Source organism: Sodiomyces alkalinus, assembly GCF_003711515.1.
Source record: "Sodiomyces alkalinus F11 unplaced genomic scaffold SODALscaffold_5, whole genome shotgun sequence".
Lineage (NCBI taxonomy): Eukaryota > Fungi > Ascomycota > Sordariomycetes > Glomerellales > Plectosphaerellaceae > Sodiomyces > Sodiomyces alkalinus.
The window spans coordinates 1,057,662-1,079,550 of record NW_021167083.1 but is presented as its reverse complement, the minus strand read 5'-3'; the positions used below and the strand labels follow the sequence as shown (position 1 = coordinate 1,079,550).

The 21,889-nt window shown below is 54.1% G+C and overlaps 4 protein-coding genes across 4 annotated transcripts; 2 read left to right on the top strand and 2 right to left on the bottom strand.

Moving 5' to 3' along the window:
* Nucleotides 1–143: 143 nt before the first annotated feature.
* Nucleotides 144–3,041, bottom strand: SODALDRAFT_167626 (hypothetical protein). Its single transcript, XM_028606984.1, has 3 exons — nt 2,405–3,041; nt 684–2,261; nt 144–570 (listed from the first exon to the last, which is right to left on the bottom strand). The coding sequence occupies exons 1-3, from the start codon at nt 2,946–2,948 to the stop codon at nt 386–388; spliced, it is 2,307 nt and encodes a 768-aa protein (XP_028466453.1). The 5' UTR covers nt 2,949–3,041; the 3' UTR covers nt 144–385.
* Nucleotides 3,042–3,345: 304 nt separating this feature from the next.
* Nucleotides 3,346–6,011, bottom strand: SODALDRAFT_333263 (DUF300-domain-containing protein). Its single transcript, XM_028611923.1, has 6 exons — nt 5,747–6,011; nt 5,662–5,679; nt 5,548–5,601; nt 5,410–5,497; nt 4,306–5,337; nt 3,346–4,243 (listed from the first exon to the last, which is right to left on the bottom strand). Exons 1-6 carry the CDS (start codon nt 5,836–5,838, stop codon nt 3,704–3,706), a joined length of 1,824 nt encoding a protein of 607 aa, XP_028466452.1. The 5' UTR covers nt 5,839–6,011; the 3' UTR covers nt 3,346–3,703.
* Nucleotides 6,012–6,602: 591 nt separating this feature from the next.
* SODALDRAFT_311527 (fermentation associated protein) lies at nt 6,603–16,681 on the top strand (the record flags this gene model as incomplete). The annotated part of the gene is made up of 4 exons (XM_028609171.1): nt 6,603–6,661; nt 6,736–6,771; nt 6,835–10,481; nt 10,518–16,681. 4 exons carry the CDS (start codon nt 6,603–6,605, stop codon nt 16,475–16,477), a joined length of 9,702 nt encoding a protein of 3,233 aa, XP_028466451.1. The 3' UTR covers nt 16,478–16,681.
* A 1,625-nt stretch (nt 16,682–18,306) lies between these two features.
* On the top strand, nt 18,307–21,467 carry SODALDRAFT_167559 (translation elongation factor aEF-2). The gene is made up of 3 exons (XM_028606983.1): nt 18,307–18,872; nt 18,971–19,228; nt 19,306–21,467. The coding sequence occupies exons 1-3, from the start codon at nt 18,426–18,428 to the stop codon at nt 21,292–21,294; spliced, it is 2,694 nt and encodes an 897-aa protein (XP_028466450.1). The 5' UTR covers nt 18,307–18,425; the 3' UTR covers nt 21,295–21,467.
* The last annotated feature ends 422 nt before the right edge of the window (nt 21,468–21,889 follow it).

Genomic DNA, 21,889 nt, shown 5'->3' with positions numbered 1-21,889 from the left:
AGAGCCTTATTTTTTTGTGGTCTATGGCTCACCAACGCCGAAACATTTGGAGTCCGACATAAAGTGTTCCGTCTAATAGCGACAAATGTTGGTTTTGTGGTGTCCTTTCGCCTCCTATACGGTGTGAAGTCCCAAAAAATAGCCTTAGAAACGCCAATCCCTTTTGCCTTTTTTGTTTGTTTTGTTCTGTCGTCAATCGTACATCGTGATGTGGTATCGTCCGTACAGTCATAAGCATATTATAACCCATTTCAATGGGCAATTCTCGTAAAATCCAGGGCTGTTCCTGGTTGGCCGCAAACTGTCTGCCGTGCCCTTTCTCTTGAGACAGACTGCTCGAAGACGGGCAATGAAAGCCTAGCCAGTATTGTGGACGAGTTGGAACTCAGGGGTGAACTGAGCCGTTCTGCTGCGGAGTTGTGGCACCCGGGCTCGAGAAGGTGGCCGGCTGGCTGGAGGATTCTGGTTCCCGCTGGGGTAGCAGCACAAGGCCGGAGAAGTGAAACTCAAGAGAACGGGAGCTCTCGGGGCTGAAGGCGCAATGCTCCAACCTATCGACAACCTCATCGACTGCATCAGTCATTAGCATGCCAGTCTCCCAGGCCTGGGTCCTAAAGGGGGGGGGGGGGGGGGGGGGGGGGGGGGGGGGGGGGGGGGGGGGGGGCAAAAATATTGAGACTTACACCGAAGGTTGAGGGCTTCAAAAAGATTGGTAATTACAGGATCACGAGTCTCGGAGACTACGAGTTGGCCATCCGGAGCCCGAGCCGTTTTCGGATGGACCTTCCGGAGAGTCAGGAGCATCTTCAGCAGGTCCGCTATCTCGTGGCCTTGATTGGTAAAAGTATGGGGCGGTCGCTCCAGCGGCCACCGCTGCCGGAAATCTTCCATCTCCCATACCTTGATAGTCCAGGTTGTCTTCTCCAGACAGTGGAGTAGGATTAGAATGGCGAGGTACACGTCGAAGTGGAGCGCGATTTTGCCGTTCTCTAGGGTACGCTGGAGTTCGCTGATGAGCTTATGCGAAACGGCATTCGCCTTGCGCTCTGCAGCAGCAGAGAGCTGCCACGTCATGAGTGAATAAGTCTCTTGATCAATGCCAGCGTCGCCGTCTTCAGGGCCCCGGGATACGACGCGCCCGTCGCGCTCTTCGACAATGCACCAGCTTCGTTCACGATCGAGGATCTCGACAAGCCCCCATAGCTCGATGGCACGTTTCACTAGGTCTCCGGTATAGTTTTCGACCTTCTGCGCGAAGCTAAGGACAACCCGCATGAAATGGGACGGCTCTCTCTCAATCAGTATAGGCAGCACATCCTTCAGATAGGTCTCCATGCGAGCGGGAAGATCCTCCTTGTCCTGGTCGATCATGACAATTTGGTAAGACGGTGCGCTAGAATTTTGGCTGTCCCCATTCTTATCATCGGTCGACGGTTCGGCATCTCCTGTTTTATTGGGCATAGGACTGGCGGTAACCAGGGCTGAAAGACTCATCGGGATGCTATCACTCCAGAGTGACACTCGCAGCGAGGTTCCGATTTGCATCAGCTGGTATGCGTTGCGGGCCTGGTTGACCCGGTTTTGGGCCAAGACGACTATGAGGCCAGCCGAGTAGAGACTCAAGACCTGGTTTAGGTGGGTTCGAACACAGGGGTAGGTCCAGTGACGAGGGCCTTGGATCTTGCGGCATTGGTCACAAGGGTCATTAAGGCCACAGACCTTCCTCAGAATCCGGCAGCGGATACAAGCACCCTTTTTACGGGCGGCTTGGACTTCCTTGCGGCGACTAGGGGTGTATGCCTTCCGCTTGTGCTCACTCCGGGTGCCATTACCAATTGACATCCTAGTACCTCCCCGAATGGGAGCCGACAGAGTAACAGGGACGTGGCCTCCGTTCGCTGGCTGAGGAGCCACGTAGGACATCTGACCCCAAGGATGTTGCAATTGCGGTCTAGGAGAAAGGTGGCCTGGCTGTTGGCTAGGCGAAAGGGACGATTGATGGATTGGTTGCAGGTTCGCTTGGGGAACCGGCGGGGTGTTATGGTCTCGGACGTGTTCGGACACTGGGCTGGCAGAGTTTGTTTCGTGGCTGGCCTGTTCGTAGATGTTGTCCAACAAAAGGGAGTGGTTGAGCCTAGCAGCAGCGGCGGCTGCGAGTCCGGCAGAGTCCTCAGAAGAGACAGCAGGGTGCTGAGTTGCAGTTTTGAGATGCTCCAGCTTCTCCTCGGTAGTGAGGAAATGCAACGGGTTAGACTCATCGTCTGGCCGATGTCATTAGCAACAAGTCACGAGTTATATCATAGAGAGAAGGGCCAACAAGAATGAAGGGAAGACAAAAGAGTTGCAGTCTTAACACGCAGACAGGGAATATACTCAAGAGACTCTTTCTTATCAGGGAGCTCACCTTTTCCGTCACGATGGGCAGTCGCATCGTAAGTAGGGGGCGGATTTTCTAGAGTGAACTGCTCTTGGAGATGAAGGACATCTTGATCTGTATGATGCCGACGGTGATCTCCATGAGAGTCAGGGATGTCTTCGGGCTTGGGATGAGAAAGCTCATTTGCTCCAACTTGGCGGGAAGCTTCGGCCAAGGTGCGAAGGGCCGACCAAGTTTCAGGGGCTTCTGAAGCCACAATATGAGGAGCGACAGAGTCGTGAAGCTGGTTGGTGCTCAAATCGATAGTGGTGTGCTGAGGAGGCGCAACCATGTTGGCTCCGGCACAGTGTCCTGAATGCAGACCGGCGAAGCCCAGCGCAGCATTGATGCGGTCTTCCGGACTGATGGCGGGGCACTTCTCGGTGATATGTCTGTGAAGAACTTCTCCGCGTCCCTTGGGGAAGTTCTCGCCGCAGAGCTTACAGGTATGCGGATAACGGTTGCTCGAGTCGCTGAGCTTGGGGCCCCGCGTGAAGTATTCGCTAATGATGGGATTCGGCTTGCGGCCCATTCTGCCGGATCACCAAGTCTTCAATAATAAGACGAGGCGTGCCGACTGCCGGTCTCTAGACGGCCTCTGGGTGCTTGGGTGCCCCTCGTACTGGTATCGAATAATTCGACGCACGAGGGAGGCGTCGATTGAGAGACGCCTCAACGAGATTAAGACCCGGCCGAGGGTCGAAGTACCTTAAGGTAGTTTACTGGGTTCGGTGTGTGGGCGAGGGCAGGCATGCCTTCCTTCCCATTATCGAGTTCTGCCTTTGTTCACCGACAAAATTGAGTACACCGCCCCCCGAATTGGGAAAAGTTGTGTGAAGTTAATCCGGCGGGGAGAATGCCTCGGAAATGATTGGGTCAAAATTGATCCGAACAGTAGCTGGTTTGTCCGATGGCCCTGATCACGTGATTGTGGCAGTTGTGTCCCTTACATAACACGCACCAGCTACGCCTCATGGGATCTCGAGAAGGATGCAGGACTCCTAGAAGTACACCGCGATGACTTAAGCAACCTGAAATGACTGATGAGGCGGCGTTGAAATGTCAATGAGATAGGCTCATTTGGAAAGGGGACAGATGATAACATGATATTAGATGAATAGACCTCATATTGGACAGCCGGAAACTTGAAGAGTGGAACCAAAACGCCGTCTCGCCATGCTAGTCCGGCTTTATGACGATACCTAGCCAGTGTGATGCGAGATTCCAGGGGTATCAAATCACAGCAGGACCATTGCCGCGCAAAGAAAACGTTAGACGCCACCATCACTAGGGTCGGTCCCCGCCGTCCCAGACGTTGCGGAACTCATCATCGTCCCCTATACGAAACCGCGGATCGGAGCCCTCATGTTCACTGCCAGGAGTAGCCCACGGAGACGGCTCATGGTCCGGAAACGGCTCTGCTTCCGGTGAAGGTCCTGGCTGCGATCGCTCTGCAACATGGTGATCCTGCGTTTCGGGAGGCGTTGCGATGGGTTTAGGCGGAGATGCTGCAGAAACCGCGGGGCCTGGACTTAGATCTGGTTGTGTGGGCGTTTCTATGGTGTCCGCCTGGTGCTGGTGCTGTTTTTGTTTCTGCTTTTGCTTTTTTTTCGGTTTGCTGGTAACAACGGCCGGCTCCTGAGGTCGATCAGCATGGCTGGGTTTGCGGGTTTGCTGGGGCCGCGACGACGATTGTGACGCTATCGATGGCGATACTGATGCTGAGTCTGATGGCAACGGTGACGGCAACGACTGATATCTGTAGCTCCCGCTCGAGTTGGACATAAAGCGCTCTCTTAGAGGTTCATGCGCGGTAATGACGGGATACTGTGACCAAGTCAGTTATCACGACCATGGACTTGCCCTCTTGAAGAACGGAAGAGACTCACATTCCAATCACCGTATTCCAACTCTCGAGCCTTATCGTACAGAGCATCATCTTCCGGGTCTAGACCTAGCCCGCTGTTGGGATCGGACATTGTGCCGTTGGCGAAATTGTACTGCCCGCTAGGCTCACCGCCAGAACCTGCAAGGAGAGGATCGCGTTCGTTCAAGTCACGGTTGAGCTGACGGTCAACCTGACCAGGGGTTGGGATCCAATACTTCGCCTTCCCACCTCTCTTGTATCTCATCCCCTCTTTCAATCGCCCTAGCCGGGCACGGGATTCTTCATGCGGCATGACCTTGTCGCCCGAGTCGAAGACGCGGTACTTATACTTGTCACCCTTGAAAGTCTCCTTTGTATCCTCGATAAGATCCCGAATGCCGAAAGCATCGCGGAATGCGAACTTGACAGGCATTCTGGCGGCTTGTACGTTTTGGTTGGCGAAGTCGTGCCAAGAGAAGGCGTACCAATGGGCGACGGCGAAAACGGGCATCTCGACGCAAATCAGCGCATCCTGGATTGCAGCCGCAAGATTGTCCGGCGTGTATCCCTGGACGTTATCCGGGATTGCTCCCAGCCATACTAAGATTGATAGGAGGAAACCTTGCCAATACGAAGCGAAAAGGATGAGTTTGATGCAAAGAAACTTGGGCACAGGTCGAAACGGGAGGAGGTCATCATGCATGCAAACCCAGAATAACCCGAGCGAATACAAGCTCATGGTAACGCTGACGTTGTAGATCAGACCACTCCAGAAGTAGCCCGAGCTCAGCCCGATGTAGCCTTCCTGGTAAGTGCCTGTCGCTTTCATGATGAAGGCGGCAAGACCGAGGATAGGCTTTAGCCAGGCATACTGGAGTATGCCACGCTTGACGGCTAGAAATGTGGGCGGATCGGATATATCAACTCGTGGAAATACATGATTCATGGGCCAAAGGTGGCTGACCGGTTCGCGTCCGTGTGTCATGATAATGAGAGATCGTTCGCCGCCGAGGTAGTTGATGAGGAGTTGGAAAAATGTATAGATGGTGAAGGCCTAGGGAAGCTGGTAAGAAGGCAAGCGAATCAAGGGTTGGGAAACAACGGAGCTTGGGCGACTAAGCAATACCTCGTAGATGTCACGGATTGGGGCGAGGAACTGGGCCGTCGTCAATGAAACCATGCTGGTCCAAGATGTAACCGAGTATATGGGAACCCTTCCGACGGTCAGCAACAGCAGAGTCCTAGTCAAAGCGTCGGGACCTACATAAGCAATATTCTAACGACATAACGCTGGAGGAGTGGCTTTCGGTAGTTTTTTCTGTGCCTTCGTTAACAGGCGCGTTCGATTTCTAGTCGTGGAGACAGACGAAGGACGTACGTCTGTAGAAATATAGACCTTGAGGAGATGCGTTAGCTTGAAGCCGGTAGTCGAAAGTCAAGACGAGCGCGGAAACGGAACATACACCATAGATAGAAGCGTTGCCATCAAGGCAGCAACGCCAGCCACTATCGTGGTCGCATAGGTGAGCTTCTGACCAGTGCCGCCCCCCGCCATTTTGACGAGTTGTGGCACGTCAACGAATGCCGTATATCGTATTTTACAACTCGCTTGAGCTCATCGCTCCGCCTGGATCGATTTTGAGCTTCACGATAGCTCTGGGGGAAGGCAGTATGGAGTGGGGATGACGGTGGAGACCCTTATATTGGAAAGGGACCAGAGAAAAGCTCTATGATGCGTTTTGTATAACCACAGAAAACCGTCGGCGTGTTTGGTTGCTTGGTAGGCTCCCTTGGGTTCGGTTCCCACAAGCAACCCGTGACCAGTAAGTCGGATCGACCCGAACGCTTATCTCAGCAGGCCACGCTACGTACCACATTGTCTTGGAGTACTTAGGTACCTTATCCTTCCCCATACCTAACCTAGGTACCTTACCTTTGTAAGGTACTTCATCTTATCTTATCGCTCATATTCTTTAAATCGGCCTTCGCAAGCTGCAAGTCACCGCCTTCCGTTTAGGTGACGAGCTGTCGAAAGTTCGTGTAACCCCTGAAACGTCATTCCACTGTTGGAGAGGACGACCTGGACGACGCCCAGCATCGAGCTAGTAATTGCTCAGAATGCCAGCAATTCGACCGGCTCTTGAATTATAAGCGCTATTGGACGTTGAAAACGACCGTCGGAGTATTCACCCGAGAACCTTTCCAGTTATCCAAGCAATGGCAGGCGTCCCGACCAGGCTCTCGCCGCGAAGATAGCGAAGGTGGCTCGCGACCTGCTCTTGAAGCCTTTACAAGCGAACCGCTTTCTACTTGACGACAATGTCGTCGGACTCGGACGAATTTGACACATCCCCGTCAGAGACGCCGCAGTTTAATGGGTAAGACTAGTGGCTGGCACTCAAACAGCTGGCCCTGTTTATCAAAATCGATGCTAACCGTTTCATTACTGCAGTGTCTTTCTGGCCTACCTCATTGTCTGCTCCTTTCTGTAAGTTTGCCCCAACGGCTTTTGTGGCATTCACGGCTTCTGACACCGTTTCTACCCTCTTAGAGTGACATTCTTCCTGCTCTACCTTAATCGAGTATTCGGCTCTTTGGTGTCGCTTGCAATACGGACGTGGTCATGGCATCGGTATCGGATTTACGTCGACATTGAGGCGCTACAGGTTTCACTTCTCGGAGGCCGAATATTTTTCACTGGTCTAAGATATCATGGCAACAACGAAACGTTTCATGTGCAGCATGGCTACATTACCTGGCGCTACTGGTTGCGCCGCGTTCGAGATGTTGGCATCGACCCATCTCGGACGGGACAAAAGACGCCGGAAGAAAGCGCCACTACAACCGAGAGCTCTGGCAAACCCGAATTGCCGTGTCGCATTACTGTGACCCTTGCCGGCCTCGAGTGGTTTGTCTACAACAGGAGCCCCGTATACGATAGCATCCTGGCTGGCCTCAAAGAAGAATATTGCGATCAAATTCCAGTGTCTGAGAGATCAAGCGAAGACTCGTCGAGCGGTCTGCGGAGACGGGAACAAAACGCGACCGAAAAATCCGCAAGGCCATCCTCCTCATTTCAGCCACCGGCCGCTCAACAAGAATCGTCTGCGGCCTCAATAGTCTCCCACCCTGAACTTCCAAACAACGCACCGCAGAGGTCATCAATAAGCAATGCGAGCTCCACGTCTGACGCTGGGGACTATGATCAGGAACGCGGCAAGCCCGGTGCTGGCTTACCGGCCATGTTACAAATGTTCCCGGTACAGGTCACCTGTCAGACAGCGGCGCTCGTCATGGGAAACGAGAATACGAAAGGGATCCTAGTCATCAAGGCCAACCATATCTCCGGAGAGGTGAACGCAACCAACGCAGCCGCGCCTGATCCGTACAGACAGACCTTCAAGATCGACTTTGAACATCCAATCGTGGAGATGAAAGACAACGAGGACTACAAGGAAGATCAAGTCTCAAGGGCTACCAAGGAAAGGCATGCAGAACACGTCAACAGACCCCCCCCTAAAGGTGGATTCTTTCGTCGTCACCGGCGTCGGGTCTTGGGTCGCCTCCGTAACTTGGTGCCCTCCTGGCGGAAATCTGTCGAATCCTTCGCCGACCCCGGGACTCCAAATGGAACAGCAGGGCTTCATGTCCCGGCCCACGGTCAGTGGCAAGGGCTAGCTCGGTACTTGGACGATAGTGATCAAGATACGAAAACTGTATGGGATAATGCCGAGTATGCTGCGGTGACAACCCTTATCGACAGTCCTGCCGCCACATTGACCGTGTATTGGGATGTACCTGGTAAGGTGACTGCTGAGCACACGAATGGACGCCCGAGAGACCTGCACCCTCCTCGTCATGTCAACCGAGGGGACCCCCCCGGCTGGGGTATGAACTTGGTTCTCAAAGGAGGCACGGCCAACTACGGACCCTGGGCAGACCGGCAAAGAGCCGATCTACAACGCGTGTTTTTCCCGGGCCTCGCTAAAGGTTCCTTACCGGCGAAAATCCTCCCCCTTGGAGCACAGAGGGTTTCGACACAGTTCAAACTGTACGTTGAACTGGAAGAGGACGTCGTGCTCAGGATTCCAGTTCGGGAGGGCTCGAAGAACTGGAAATGGAAGGGTAAAGAGCCCGCGACCAATGCAGATCGACCCCAACAGACACGGAAGCAAAGGGCTAGGGCCCAGAAACGGGGTAAAGGGGATGCTACCCCTCTTCGCCCAGCTGGCTGGCTGGACTTCAAGATCGCAGCGAATGCTACCGTCTCGTATTCCATGGACACGGCAGCTGGGGCTCATGGCTATACCACTGCCCTGGATCTGGACCTACCCAGCACCGAGCTCTCAAGCAGTGTCAATCACGAGTTGCTGTGGAACTCTGGAGCGCAGAGAATCATCTGCGACCTCTCCACGCCGCTGAAGTGGAACGGCCTGAGAACATGGTTTTTCAATGTGACTGCGGATGACATGAAGCTATTTCTACTGAGAGATCATATTTTCCTGCTGATCGACCTAGTCGATGACTGGGCCACCGGCCCGCCCGCTGATTACCTGGTGTTCACCCCGTTCCGCTATCATCTGAATCTCGAACTGCGAAATCTCAATCTGTATCTCAACGTGAACGACGGCAACATCATAAACAAACCTACCGATTTCGACGAGAACACATATCTGGCGGTGACCAGTCCGAGTCTTGTATCGAGCGTTTGTATTCCTATAGACAAATACCGGCCGCACAAAACCTCCATTCCCTTCGAATGCAAAGCCGAGTCCTTTGCGCTCTCGTTGCACCTGCCGCCATGGAACACGCAATCGTCGTTCTTATCGTCGTCAAAGGAGATTGGCCATGGTGAAAACCTCGTGGTCGAGGGGAGTTACAACTACAATGCGACGACCTCTCCAGCGAACACGGATACGCTCATTTTGAATGTCTCCGGCCAGTCGCCCACGGCGACGTTGCACGGCTTCATCATCCGGTATTTTCTCAAGCTCAAGGACAATTACTTTGGCGACGACATACACTTCAAAACGTTGGACGAGTACCAGGAGCTGCTGCAATTGAAAGAACATGATCCCAGTTCCGAACATGCCAACCGGCCTCCGCCAAAGAAATCTAACGACCTGGACGTTGTTTTGAATGTACGGGTAGACGACCCCAGGGTCTTGTTGCCGACGAACCTCTATTATTCCCGGCGGACCCTCCAGATAGAGACTGCCAGCCTAACAGCGGACCTGCGATTGACCAATTATTATATGGACTTAGATTTGTCGGTCAGTCCATTGAGCATCTCGCTGGGTCTGGAAGGCGCCGGCCAAGAGACGCCGGGAAGTGCCGCTACGAGCACACAGGTCTTCGTCGACGGACTGAATGTGTACGGCAGTCGTCTCTTCGGACTACCCCCAGTCGAGCCTACGTACATGTGCAACTGGGACATATCAGTCGGCGCCGTCACAGGGGAGTGTACCGCTGACTTCCTGACCTCCCTAGCGAAGGCCGGGCGCGCCTTCGGGGTTCAGTTTGATGACGACGAGAATGCTCTAGTGCCATACTCGGCGATTGTTGTCTACGATGTGACATTTCTTCGAGTGGCGGTCCAGTCCGTGCGACTCTGGTTTCACGTAGAAGAAGCTACGTTTCTCTTGGGAACAGGTGCCATCGACGTGAAATACAATGACTGGGCTCGAACACATTACTCGAGGCGCGCGGATATTCAGATCCCTGATCTGGAGATATTTTGTCTGGACTCCGAAGCCGCAGTCAAGCAAAGGTCAAGGAATCACCGAGAAGCAGAGGCAAATGCGTTGCTCACCACCACCATTCACCTGGCTATCATTGGGCGGAAATTTCAATTTTTCAGGGAGCGAAAGCTGCAGCAGGAACTAGTTCGTCGTGAAGATCAAAGGACACACAGGACGGGCTTTCTTTTGCTTCCCGGCGTCGTGGAGGACATGGTCCCTGACCTGGTCGATCCACCGGCACAAGCAGTGCCACCAATACCGGACCCGTCCACCTTGGAGCAGGAGTTCGAACGTTCAAGCTTCCGAGGATCATCTACCGTGTCATCTAATCGAACTCGCAGTTTGCGTGACAAGAGGTCTTTCCTTTCTTTATCCGCCGCCAGTGCCAGCAGTGCCAGCAGTGGCCGCAGCGTCCGCAGTGGTGACAGCGAATCCGGTGGTCAAGCTCTGCCCAAATGTCAAAAATTGGCAGACTCGTTTCAACAGAATAGAGCCATCACCCCAGCTAGCTCCAGGAGACGGCCATCACGAGACTTTTCGGCTTCTGCGAGTCGCTACTCGTCCGCTCATCCACCATTTGGGGATCGAACCACCCCCGAATATCACTCTTTCATGGCCTTCTCAAGCCAGTACTTTGCTCCTTGCTTCCCGTTAGAGAGTGTCCAGACGAAAGTGACGAGCACACGGATGCCTCAGTCAGGTGAGGACGGGATCGAGGATGAGCCTGATCATGTCAACTTCGAGCTTGATGATGTCGAACCCAATACATTTGACCAGGACTACGCGTATTCAAGCACGATTATCGAGTTTCCTTCTGGGCTCCAGGCCTGTCTGACGCCGTCTTCAGTCCGCTCCATTTCTGATTTAATTACAGCTCTGCAGCCGAGCGAGCCCGAGGACATACTAGACAGTTTACAAATTGGCTCCATGTCTGTAATATTCGGTGAACAGAAGCGAGCACGGATGAAGGGCCAGATACAGGACATTCTCTTGAGGGTTCCACACGCCTCTGTTCGGTTCCTCAACCTGTCAACGGATGCTTCACATCTAACCCAAGATGAACAAGATCAGTACGACGCCTCCGTGTCTCGACTTTCCCTGGCCCTGCGGTCAACATCGTCTGTACCTGAGCTGCAAGCGTCAGAAAAGCGCTCATCCACGCAGAAGAAGACGTCACTCATGCTCAGATTTGGGTCAGCGGTATTTTCGGCCTCGGAACGATCCTCGGCCACGCGTGAAACCCGGGCAGCAGTTCTTCTCGAACTCCAGAGAGCCATGCTGTCGATGGGATCTAAAGACATCGTATACATCGACGGGGAAATCGATGTAATCCGAGGTAGTACCAAATCCGGAAAAGTTGACTACCTTGCAACTCTTGTTCACCGAACAAGCGTGGTGGCCACTGAGTTGGGAGATCTACTGGGGCATACGTTTGCGCATCGCGATCGGCTCGTGCAATATTTTGTTCTGGCATTGTTGCGAGAGGGGAAACATGTGAGCGATCCGACCTTCCTGGCTCGTCCTTCCGCCGTCTTGCGCTCTGTTTCGGATCATCTGCGGACCTATGATTCCTGGAAGCTCTGCATCCACCTCCGTCAAATATGGTCAACACTCTCCGAGACGTCGCGTGACCAACTAAAGGTTTCGTGCTTGGGGAACACTGTCCCGGCTATGCCGCACGGGCGCCAGCAGGCCGTTGCTGCCTTCCAGAAGTGGCGTGGCTGGGACTTGAACGATGTCGCCAACTCGTCGTTAGTGAAAGAAGTCTTCGGCGCAGAGCGCAGGGCCACCAAGAACGAGTCCTCTGACGTCCCGCTTCTGGCAGCTATCAGACTGAAGGAAGTTCAGATGATGCTAGATCCAGGCTCCAAACAGAACCGAGTCCTTTTCGGAGACCTATCTATTCGCCTCGACCAGCGACCATCTTCACCCAAGGGTTCAGCGAAGGAAGGGGCCGAGTTCGAGCATGGACTGACCACCGTCACTGTCTACTGCAAACAAGTAGCTATCAACCTGAACTGGGAACTTTGCGAGCTCGCAGCCGATATTTTGCGGCTCAGTAACAAATCGTCTACCACCGCCGGCGCCCGCCCATCACAGTCGGCTGAATCTGCCCCAAAGCCAGAGACAACAAGGCCTAAGAGACCACAGCCGGCCTACCATTTTGTCTTGGGACTGGGAAGAGGATCCATTGAGCTGGATACAATTAACTTGGGCGCCAAGACGCTGGGCCAGAATCTCAAAGCCTCTTTGCTTACGCAGTCGGCTGATCCGAAGAACAAGTCACTGCATTTTGTCCTGAGCTGTGATGCAGTCACATCCAGGCTTTATCACCGCTCTGATTTGTTAGGCTCTTTTCAACTCCAGGGCCCCAGCATTATTTTGTCTCATGAGCTCACCGAGCTCGAGACGTTGTCCTGCCATACCGTCAAGTCGACGGCAAGCAGCCAAGTGCTGACCCTTGATATGAACGAAGACCCCATTGCGTTGCTAGAGGTTGTTGATGTACTGGTCAAAGATGAGTTGGCTCAGCTCTACCAGCTCAAGCAGCAGCTACCTTCCGCCCCTACCACAGGGGGCACTAAAACGCGTATCGCCCAACGACTCTCCTCGCTCAGGTTCAATACTGCCCTTTTCCTGGACGAGTACACCATAAGCTTGCCTCTTCTGCAGTCGCTCAATTACAGGATCTCAGGCGTGGTTGCCAGAGCTGCCGTGGCTGCGAACCTTGGCAAAGGTCTCATTTTCGACTTTGATATCAAGGAAAACTCCCACGAGATGCACGTGGACACGAAGGGCCGGAAGCAGAGTGTATCGATCCTGCGGATACCACCCACGAATGGTCGTATTACCAGTCAAATCGGATCTACGAAACATCTAGTCACTGTTCTCGCCTCGGTTGAGTTGATTCAACTTGACGCGTCGGCGGTATATAGCTTACTCGGTGCACTCAACAGACCACAGATCTCGAATGCTCTCGGTGAAATTCAGCAGCAGGCTCATATCATTCAGGATCACTTACATGATATTGTTGGACCGCCAGCAGAGCCGGAAGAGCAGGTTCATGCACCCTCTAACGAGGCACCAAAGCTGGCCTATACGGCTCATCTGACCTTAGCTGGTCTTGAGGTTTTCGGGAAAACGTCCCTCAAGTCGGGAGAGCATCAGTCTGCATACATGCTGTTCAGCCTGGACGGGATACATTTCCAAGCTGCCAACCAGAGAGGGCACGATGGCCCGCGTCTTGCGCAGCCAGAGCTGTGTCTCAACTTCAGACAAATTGTCTTCGACATCCAGAAGGGCAGCGAAGGTGCTATGAGGTCGTGCGGCAGCATCACCCTCGGTGCTCTCATGTCGGCAAGAACCAAGCAGACACCAGCCGGCACAGAGGAGCGATCTTTCAACTTCACGAGCAATGGCTTGGACGTTCAGCTCTCTCCAGAGACAGTCTCCACCGTCATAGAAGTGACGGGGTACATGGGAGACAAGATCAAAGATCTGGACATCTCACGGGAGCAAGAGTACTTGCGAAAGATCAGACAGTCGCGGCCCCGGATTGCCGTCAACGATGAAGCTTCTGCAGATGCAGCTGATTTCATCGACTCGTTCTTGTCGTCCATTGCCTATCAATTCGAGATTCGGGACACGCAGATCAGCTGGTTTGTTGGCAACAGCATGGAGCTCCCGTCGGAGTGTCAGGAAGACCTGGTGTTGTCTATCAAGCTTATCAGCTTGGGCACGCGTAAATCGAATTCGGCTCGCCTGTCGATCGAGGATCTCCAACTGCAGATGGTACCGCCGGGACACGACCTCAGGATACGGTCCCCTCACTCGGCCTTGCTTCCCGAGGTTGTTTTCAATGTTGCGTACGTGTCCGCCGCCACTACTCGCCGCCTGGCATTCCAGGCCGTCGGGAAGTCGCTTGACTTGCGTGTGACGTCCGGCTTCATTATCCCAGCCGCCAACCTGAACGAGTCCATCAGACTATCCGTCAGCAATGTTCAAAAAGCAACTGCTCACTGGGCTACCAATGTTGGCGCAACGAAAGACACGACTGGAGAATCGTCGCCACCACCCAGGCCAAGCATCCTAGGCACGAAGCGGATCGAATCCCTGCTGGTCGATGCCGACTTTGCGGGTGCCGTGGTCTACGTCTCGGGGAAGAAACCGACAAGCGGCGTGCGTGGTCGCTCGAGGAATTCATACCAGGCTGTGCCCGGGAAATACGGGCAATTTAATCCAGATGAATCTGGGAGCAGCACGGTCCTTCGCAGTCCGGGTCTTGCCTGGAAGATAGAATACAGGGACAACGGTCAGGAGGATCCAACCTTGTTTGGCGAAATCAAGATCGATGCCTCGAGCAACACATTATATCCCTCGGTCGTTCCACTGATCATGGAGCTGACCTCCAGCGTCAAAGAAGTGGTGGCCGACGACTCGAAGCCAAGTCGGCAGTCTTCCCCCCCGCCGCCCAAGGCTAGGTCAGGCAACGAGGATAATATCCTCACGGTAGACCCGAATGCGGTCCTGGGGCGCCTGAAGCTGAACCTGGGCCTTCGCATTTGTCGCCAGGAGTTTTCCCTCAGCTGCCAACCAATCGCAAGGGTGACAGCGACGGCCTACTACGACGATGTCTACTTCACCGCGAACACGATTCGGTCCATGGAGCAAGGCAATTTCTTTGCTATTTCAGGTACTTTCACGAATCTTCAGGCGTCGGTTCAACACGTGTACTCGAGGGAATCAACCGGGAGCTTTGAAATCAAATCCATCGTGCTCTCACTCATGAACAGCAAGCACGTCAGCGGTACGAGTGGCGTATCGGCTCTGCTGAAGGTTAGCCCCATGAGCATGTCAGTCAACGCCAAGCAGCTGCAGGATTTCCTGCTCTTCCGCGAAATCTGGTATCCTAAAGAACTCCGGCAAGGCACCGCGGCGCCGGTGGCCAAGTTGGCCACCGAAGCATCCCAGGGCCATCTCGTCCAGCAGTATCAGAAAGTCGCGGCGACGGCGGCGTTCCCCTGGACGGCTACGATATCTATCGCGTCCCTCGATGTCAGCGTGGACCTCGGCCAGGCCGTAGGGAAATCCACATTCGCCATCAACGATTTCTGGGTCTCTTCCAAGAAAACGTCCGACTGGGAGCAGAACCTGTGCCTGGGATTCGAAAAGATTGGCGTGGACTGCACGGGCAGGCTGAGCGGCTACGTGGCGTTGCAGAGTTTCCAGCTGCGCACATCCATCCAGTGGCCTGAGCGGGAGGCGGCACTGAACGAGACGCCGCTCATCCAGGCGTCGATATGTTTCAGTCAGTTCCGACTTAAGACGGCCTTTGATTACCAGGCTTTCCTCGTCGCTGATATCACTACCCTGGAGTTCATCATGTACAATGTCCGACGAAGGCTGGAAGGTAGCGGTGACCGGCTGGTTGCCAATCTCGACGGTGATGCCGTCCAGGTGTTCTGTACGACCAATTCAGCGGCTCAGAGCATGGCGCTCTACCAGGCTATTCAGAAGTTGATCCAAGAAAGGCGGGCCAACTTTGAGACGTCGCTGAAGGAGATTGAGAAGTTCATGAAGCGGACATCGTACAGCAACACGGCCCCTTCGCCACGGCTGCCGACCGTTCCGCAGCTGCCGGCCGACGACACGGTAGCGAAGTCGCCGATATCGCTCGACACGGATGTCGTGGTGGTACTGAAGGCGCTGAACTTGGGAGTCTTCCCCAACACCTTTTCCGACCACCAGGTGTTCAAGCTGGAGGCGCTGGGCGCCCAAGCGCGGTTTGCGGCAAGCATGGAACGGAGACGAATCCACAGCATCTTGGACCTGACGCTGGGTCAACTGCGCATCGGGCTCGCCGGGGTTAGGAACATCGAGAGCCCCAAGACGCTGAGCGAGCTATCGGTGGAAGACGTGACGTCGAGGGCGACGGGATCCAGGGGCGGCACGATCCTGAAGGTACCGAAAGTGCAAGCGGTGATGCAGACGTGGCAGAAGCCCGACAACCATCGGATCGACTACATCTTCAAGAGCGCCTTCGAGGGCAAGGTGGAGGTCGGGTGGAATTATTCACGGATCAGCTACATCCGGGGTATGTGGGCGAAGCACAACAAGTCGCTCCAGCAGACGTGGGGCCGGGAGCTGCCGCTCACGGCTATCCGAGTGACGGGGATGCCCGAGGCCGAAGGGGAGGAAGAGCAAGGGCAGCAGAAGATCACGGCCGAGGTGAATGTGCCGCAGTCCAAATACGACTATGTGGCGTTGGAGCCACCGATTATCGAGACGCCGCAGTTACGGGATATGGGTGAGGCGACGCCGCCGTTGGAGTGGATTGGTTTACACCGGGACCGGTTGCCCAACCTGACGCATCAGATTGTGATCGTTTCGTTGTTGGAGCTGGCTGGTGAGGTGGAGGACGCTTACAGCAGGATCCTGGGGTCATCATCATGAGAGAGGATGTAGGTGATGCGATGTTTTGAGCTTGACAGTTTTGGTTAAGAGGTATAACAACAGTCACCCGGTGCCGGTGGTCAGGTGTTTGGGTACAGGATAGGTATGTTTTTGGAACATGTATTTATTATTATTCCGAGTGACTCATCCGGTGTGTTTATTCTATTGTTAAACAAAAAGCCATAATACATACATGCCATGACCTAAGCCGGCGTCGTTTGAAGTGCACTTATACGGAGTATAGGCGACCGGACTTGCGCCTTACTCCGTATAAACCCAATGGTAACCGAGTAATAAGTGAACTCCGTGATAATGCTGTGCATGAACGCAGGATTTTCTGTACATTCTCAGTGGTATGCAAGTGTCTCCAAGTAGACGAGGAGCGGGTATTGGTCGTGATGTCACGGAGCAAGTGGTGCGGTTAGCCAGGGTTATTGCCCTGACCAATGAGCCGGGACTCCCGTCCTTTGGAGGGGTATCCATAGGTACCTAGATGGGAGGCACCAATATCCGTATATCCATCCGTACGAGTAAAAATTTATCCTCTCTCATGGATGTCTGGACCCATGGTCGTAATCGTAGCTTTTCGCCTCCGGACCCATCTCTGCTTTTACCTGGACACACAATGCTTTGGATCACTGCTTATGGAGCTTGACGGGATGGGTCACCGGCCTGGAAGTGTAGTGTAAGGTACTTTGTAGATATGAACGAACTTCAAGTTCTTCCAAGTCAATCCATTGTACCTCCTTCTCCGTAATATCCCCCCGCGGAGGGCATTGTGGCGTGGCGGGCTCATGGGTAATTACGAATACCTCTCATAGGTCCTCCAAATACGTACAACATCATCGAGTTACCGCTCCTTGGCCGCAGAACTGCGATTTGCCCCACCTGCCCAATCCAATTTTCACTGTGCTCAAAATCTCGTCAGGCGGGGCAACCCTCAGTCCCTCAGGTTCCTGCTCCCCCGTTCTTACCCAGCTCGGGCAGCCAGCAACCGCGGCCAGCGATCATCTGAGACGGGTTGAGGGGGCAAGTACGAAGAAGGTACATGCCTTGGTACGTACGGATACAGCGGGGTTAACACTAGCAGCCAGCATTTGTCACGGCGACCGGCCAGACGAACACCACCACTGGATTAACCCACAAGACCCAACCCTTTTTTTTCTCTCCCCTCCCCTCACCGTCCGACTCTTCTTTTCCAAACCTTCCCTCCTTCCTCCTCCACCTCCTCGTCCTCCTTCTCGTCATTCCAGAAGCGTCTCGACGAATATAAGGGCGGCAGTGGAATCGGTTTCTTCTCCCCTTGATTCTTTTTCCAGAGCCTATCGATCGCCTTTCTGCGAAAGCGCATCTTAAGTTTTCCTTTTATTTTTTCGCGCGCGGGGCAGAGATCTTGACCCCGCTTCGCTCCCAGCTACCACAACACCCAAATTTTCCACGTAGCGAGCTCATCGCGACAACACCGCCAAGATGGTCAAGTGAGTTTTTCTTTCTCTGTTTTTTTTCTTTTTCGGGCTTCTTTTGTTCTTTCTTTTCTTTTCCCTGTTCTTCCTGTAGTCGTCGAATCTGTGTATGCGTTTCAAGTCTAGCTTGTCCTTCGTCTTGGACGTCGCTGGGCCTTGGTTGAGCTGGCTATTGCCCATGGCTCCTTGAAAGGATTTTGATAGCCTCGTGTCTTTTTGCCGCCGAATAAGATGTCGTGGCGGCATTCGAGGTTTTTCGAAATAGGACCAGTCTCACCATCTTACCTCTCTCTCAACTATCGATCCCTCTATCCTCTCCTCCCCTTCCATCTCTCCTCCTCCAGTGTCGCTACAGCAGCTTCACAAACCAAAGCTTGCTTCTCGGATCCTCGGCGTTAAGCAGTCTCGTCCTATTCATTGTGATCGATGTGCTGACCAATATCCCCCACCATGATAGCTTCACCATTGAGGAGATCCGGGCGCTTATGGACAAGCCCACCAATGTCCGTAACATGTCCGTTATTGCCCACGTCGACCACGGCAAGTCTACCCTGACCGACTCGCTCCTGTCCAAAGCCGGTATCATCTCCACCGCAAAAGCTGGAGAAGCGAGAGCAACGGATACACGCCAAGATGAACAGGAGCGTGGTATCACCATCAAGTCCACTGCCATCTCCCTTTACGGCAACCTCCCCGATCCCGAGGACATCAAGGACATTGTCGGCCAGAAGACCGACGGCACTGACTTCTTGATCAATCTGATTGACTCGCCGGGTCACGTTGACTTCTCTTCCGAGGTCACTGCTGCTCTCCGTGTTACCGATGGTGCGCTTGTCGTCGTCGACACCGTCGAGGGCGTGTGCGTCCAGACCGAGACTGTCCTTCGTCAGGCCCTTGGTGAGCGGATTAAGCCGGTCGTCATTGTCAACAAGGTATGGATAACGTGGGATCAAGGAATGACAGCGCACCGCAAGGGCGGGAAGGCGCCCCGGAAATGATTTACTGACGTGGGGCTTGTCCATCTTAACAGGTTGACAGAGCCCTCCTGGAGCTGCAAGTCTCGAAGGAGGACCTGTACCAGTCCTTCTCGCGTACCATCGAGTCGGTCAACGTCGTCATCTCGACCTATCACGACAAGGCCCTCGGCGACGTCCAGGTTTACCCCGACAAGGGTACTGTTGCCTTCGGCTCCGGTCTTCACGGCTGGGCTTTCACCATCCGTCAGTTCGCTACCCGCTACGCCAAGAAGTTTGGCGTCGACCGCAACAAGATGATGGAGCGTCTCTGGGTATGCATTCCATTGACTCGAGCTGCGAGTCTCCATACAAAGAGCAACCAACCAACCCGCTAACACGTCTCCCTTAGGGCGATAACTTTTTTAACCCTGCCACCAAAAAGTGGTCCAAGAGCGGCACCCACGAGGGCAAGCAGCTCGAGCGTGCCTTCAACCAGTTCATTCTGGACCCCATCTTCAAGATCTTCAGCGCTGTCATGAACTTCAAGACCGATGAAATTAAGAAACTCCTCGAGAAGCTCGACCTTAAGCTCGCTCCTGAGGACCGTGAAAAGGAGGGCAAGCAGCTCCTCAAGGCCGTCATGCGCACTTTCCTTCCCGCTGCCGACGCCATTCTGGAGATGCTGATCCTCCATTTGCCCTCTCCCGTTACCGCCCAGAAGTACCGTGCCGAGACGCTCTACGAGGGTCCCCCTGATGACGAGGCCGCCATTGGTATCCGCGACTGCGACCCGAAGGGTCCTCTCATGCTTTACGTCTCCAAGATGGTTCCCACCTCCGACAAGGGTCGCTTCTACGCCTTTGGTCGTGTCTTCTCCGGTACCGTCAAGTCGGGTGTCAAGGTCCGCATCCAGGGCCCCAACTACGTCCCCGGCAAGAAGGACGACCTGTTCATCAAGGCCATCCAGCGTACTGTCCTCATGATGGGCGGCAAGGTCGAGGCTATCGACGACCTTCCCGCTGGTAACATTGTCGGCCTTGTCGGCATTGACCAGTTCCTGCTCAAGTCTGGTACCCTCACCACTCTCGATACGGCCCACAACCTCAAGGTCATGAAGTTCTCCGTCTCGCCCGTCGTGCAGCGCTCCGTCCAGGTCAAGAACGCCCAGGATCTTCCCAAGCTTGTCGAGGGTCTCAAGCGTCTGTCCAAGTCGGATCCTTGCGTCCTGACCTTCACCTCCGAGTCTGGTGAGCACGTCGTTGCTGGTGCTGGTGAGCTTCACTTGGAGATCTGCTTGAACGACCTCCAGAACGACCACGCCGGTGTGCCCCTCATCATTTCCGACCCCGTCGTCCAGTACCGTGAGACGGTTGGTGCCAAGTCTAGCATGACTGCGCTATCCAAGTCCCCCAACAAGCACAACCGTATCTACCTCGAGGCCGACACTCTGGCCGAGGAGCTCTGCCAGGACATTGAGGGTGGCAAGATCGGACCTCGTGATGATTTCAAGGCCCGTGCCCGTATCCTGGCCGACGACTACGGCTGGGACGTTACCGACGCTCGCAAGATCTGGGCTTTCGGTCCTGACACCACCGGTGCCAACCTTCTCGTCGACCAGACCAAGGCCGTCCAGTACCTGCACGAAATCAAGGACTCGGTCGTTTCCGGTTTCCAGTGGGCCACCCGCGAGGGTCCCATTGCCGAGGAGCCGATGCGTGCCATCCGGTTCAACATCATGGACGTGACCCTGCACGCCGACGCCATTCACCGTGGCGGTGGTCAGGTCATCCCTACGGCCCGTCGTGTCATCTACGCGGCCACCCTCCTTGCCGAGCCCGCCCTTCAGGAGCCCGTCTTCTTGACCGAGATTCAGGTGCCCGAGTCTGCCATGGGTGGCGTCTACAGCGTCCTGACCCGACGACGTGGCCACGTCTTCGCCGAAGAGCAGCGCCCCGGCACTCCCCTCTTCACCATCAAGGCCTACCTGCCCGTCCTCGAGTCGTTCGGCTACAACGCCGATCTCCGCCAGGCCACCTCTGGCCAGGCCTTCCCTCAGTCGGTCTTCGACCACTGGCAAATCCTCCCCGGTGGTTCTCCTCTCGACGGCACCTCCAAGGTCGGCCAGATTGTGCAGGAGATGCGGAAGCGCAAGGGTATCAAGGTTGAGGTTCCAGGTGTTGAGAACGTAAGTACCAGACCCATGATTGCGAGGGAATCAGAAGCTTATACTAATATGTGTGTGTTTTCCAGTACTACGACAAGCTATAGACGCCTCATATCAGGCCAAAAGAAACGCGCCAAGATGCTCTTCCAGAGCAGCTCGCTGGCGCCGCAGTTCTGCAGCTACCCTTACACCTCTTTGCTGCCGGTACAAACGAAGGAAATGGCTGTGGTTTAACGAGGCGGCGACGCGATATACCAATAAGGAGAGAAGTCGGTTAAAAAGACCTTTTTAGTAGGGATATGTGAGAGGGTAGGTTCGTCGAGCCTGCAAAAGGTCAAGGTCGGTGTGACGCCCAATAGTAGGTTTGCCTAGTACAAGAATTTATGAATTGTTCAGTAAGACGATTGACTGGCCGTGTGCTCTTTGATCATTGAGGTGATGAACCGTCGAGTAGACTACGGTTAGCTGCCACCGTCCTTTTGTTGTCAACGGAGTAATAACTGGCAAGGTTGGGTACCTGATGTACGGATATGGGCTAAATTTCATCTCAAGTATCTGTACGAAGCAATTACAATGCTTTCAGAGGTCGGTCAGCTTGAGCTTCGATACCGATGTGATCTGTGCGGTGTATGGGCCCAGTGGGAACAAAGTACGTAACCGAATTGGTCGGTAGCTCTTGGTTACGTAATAATGATAAAAATAATAACAATAATAATGGGCCCCAATGTCTGTCTTTTCTCTTTGCGAAAACAAAACAGCTTCAACTTTTCCAATAGCCAATTTTTTACAATCCATCCGACTATCCACCTTACCAAACTTACCACGATAT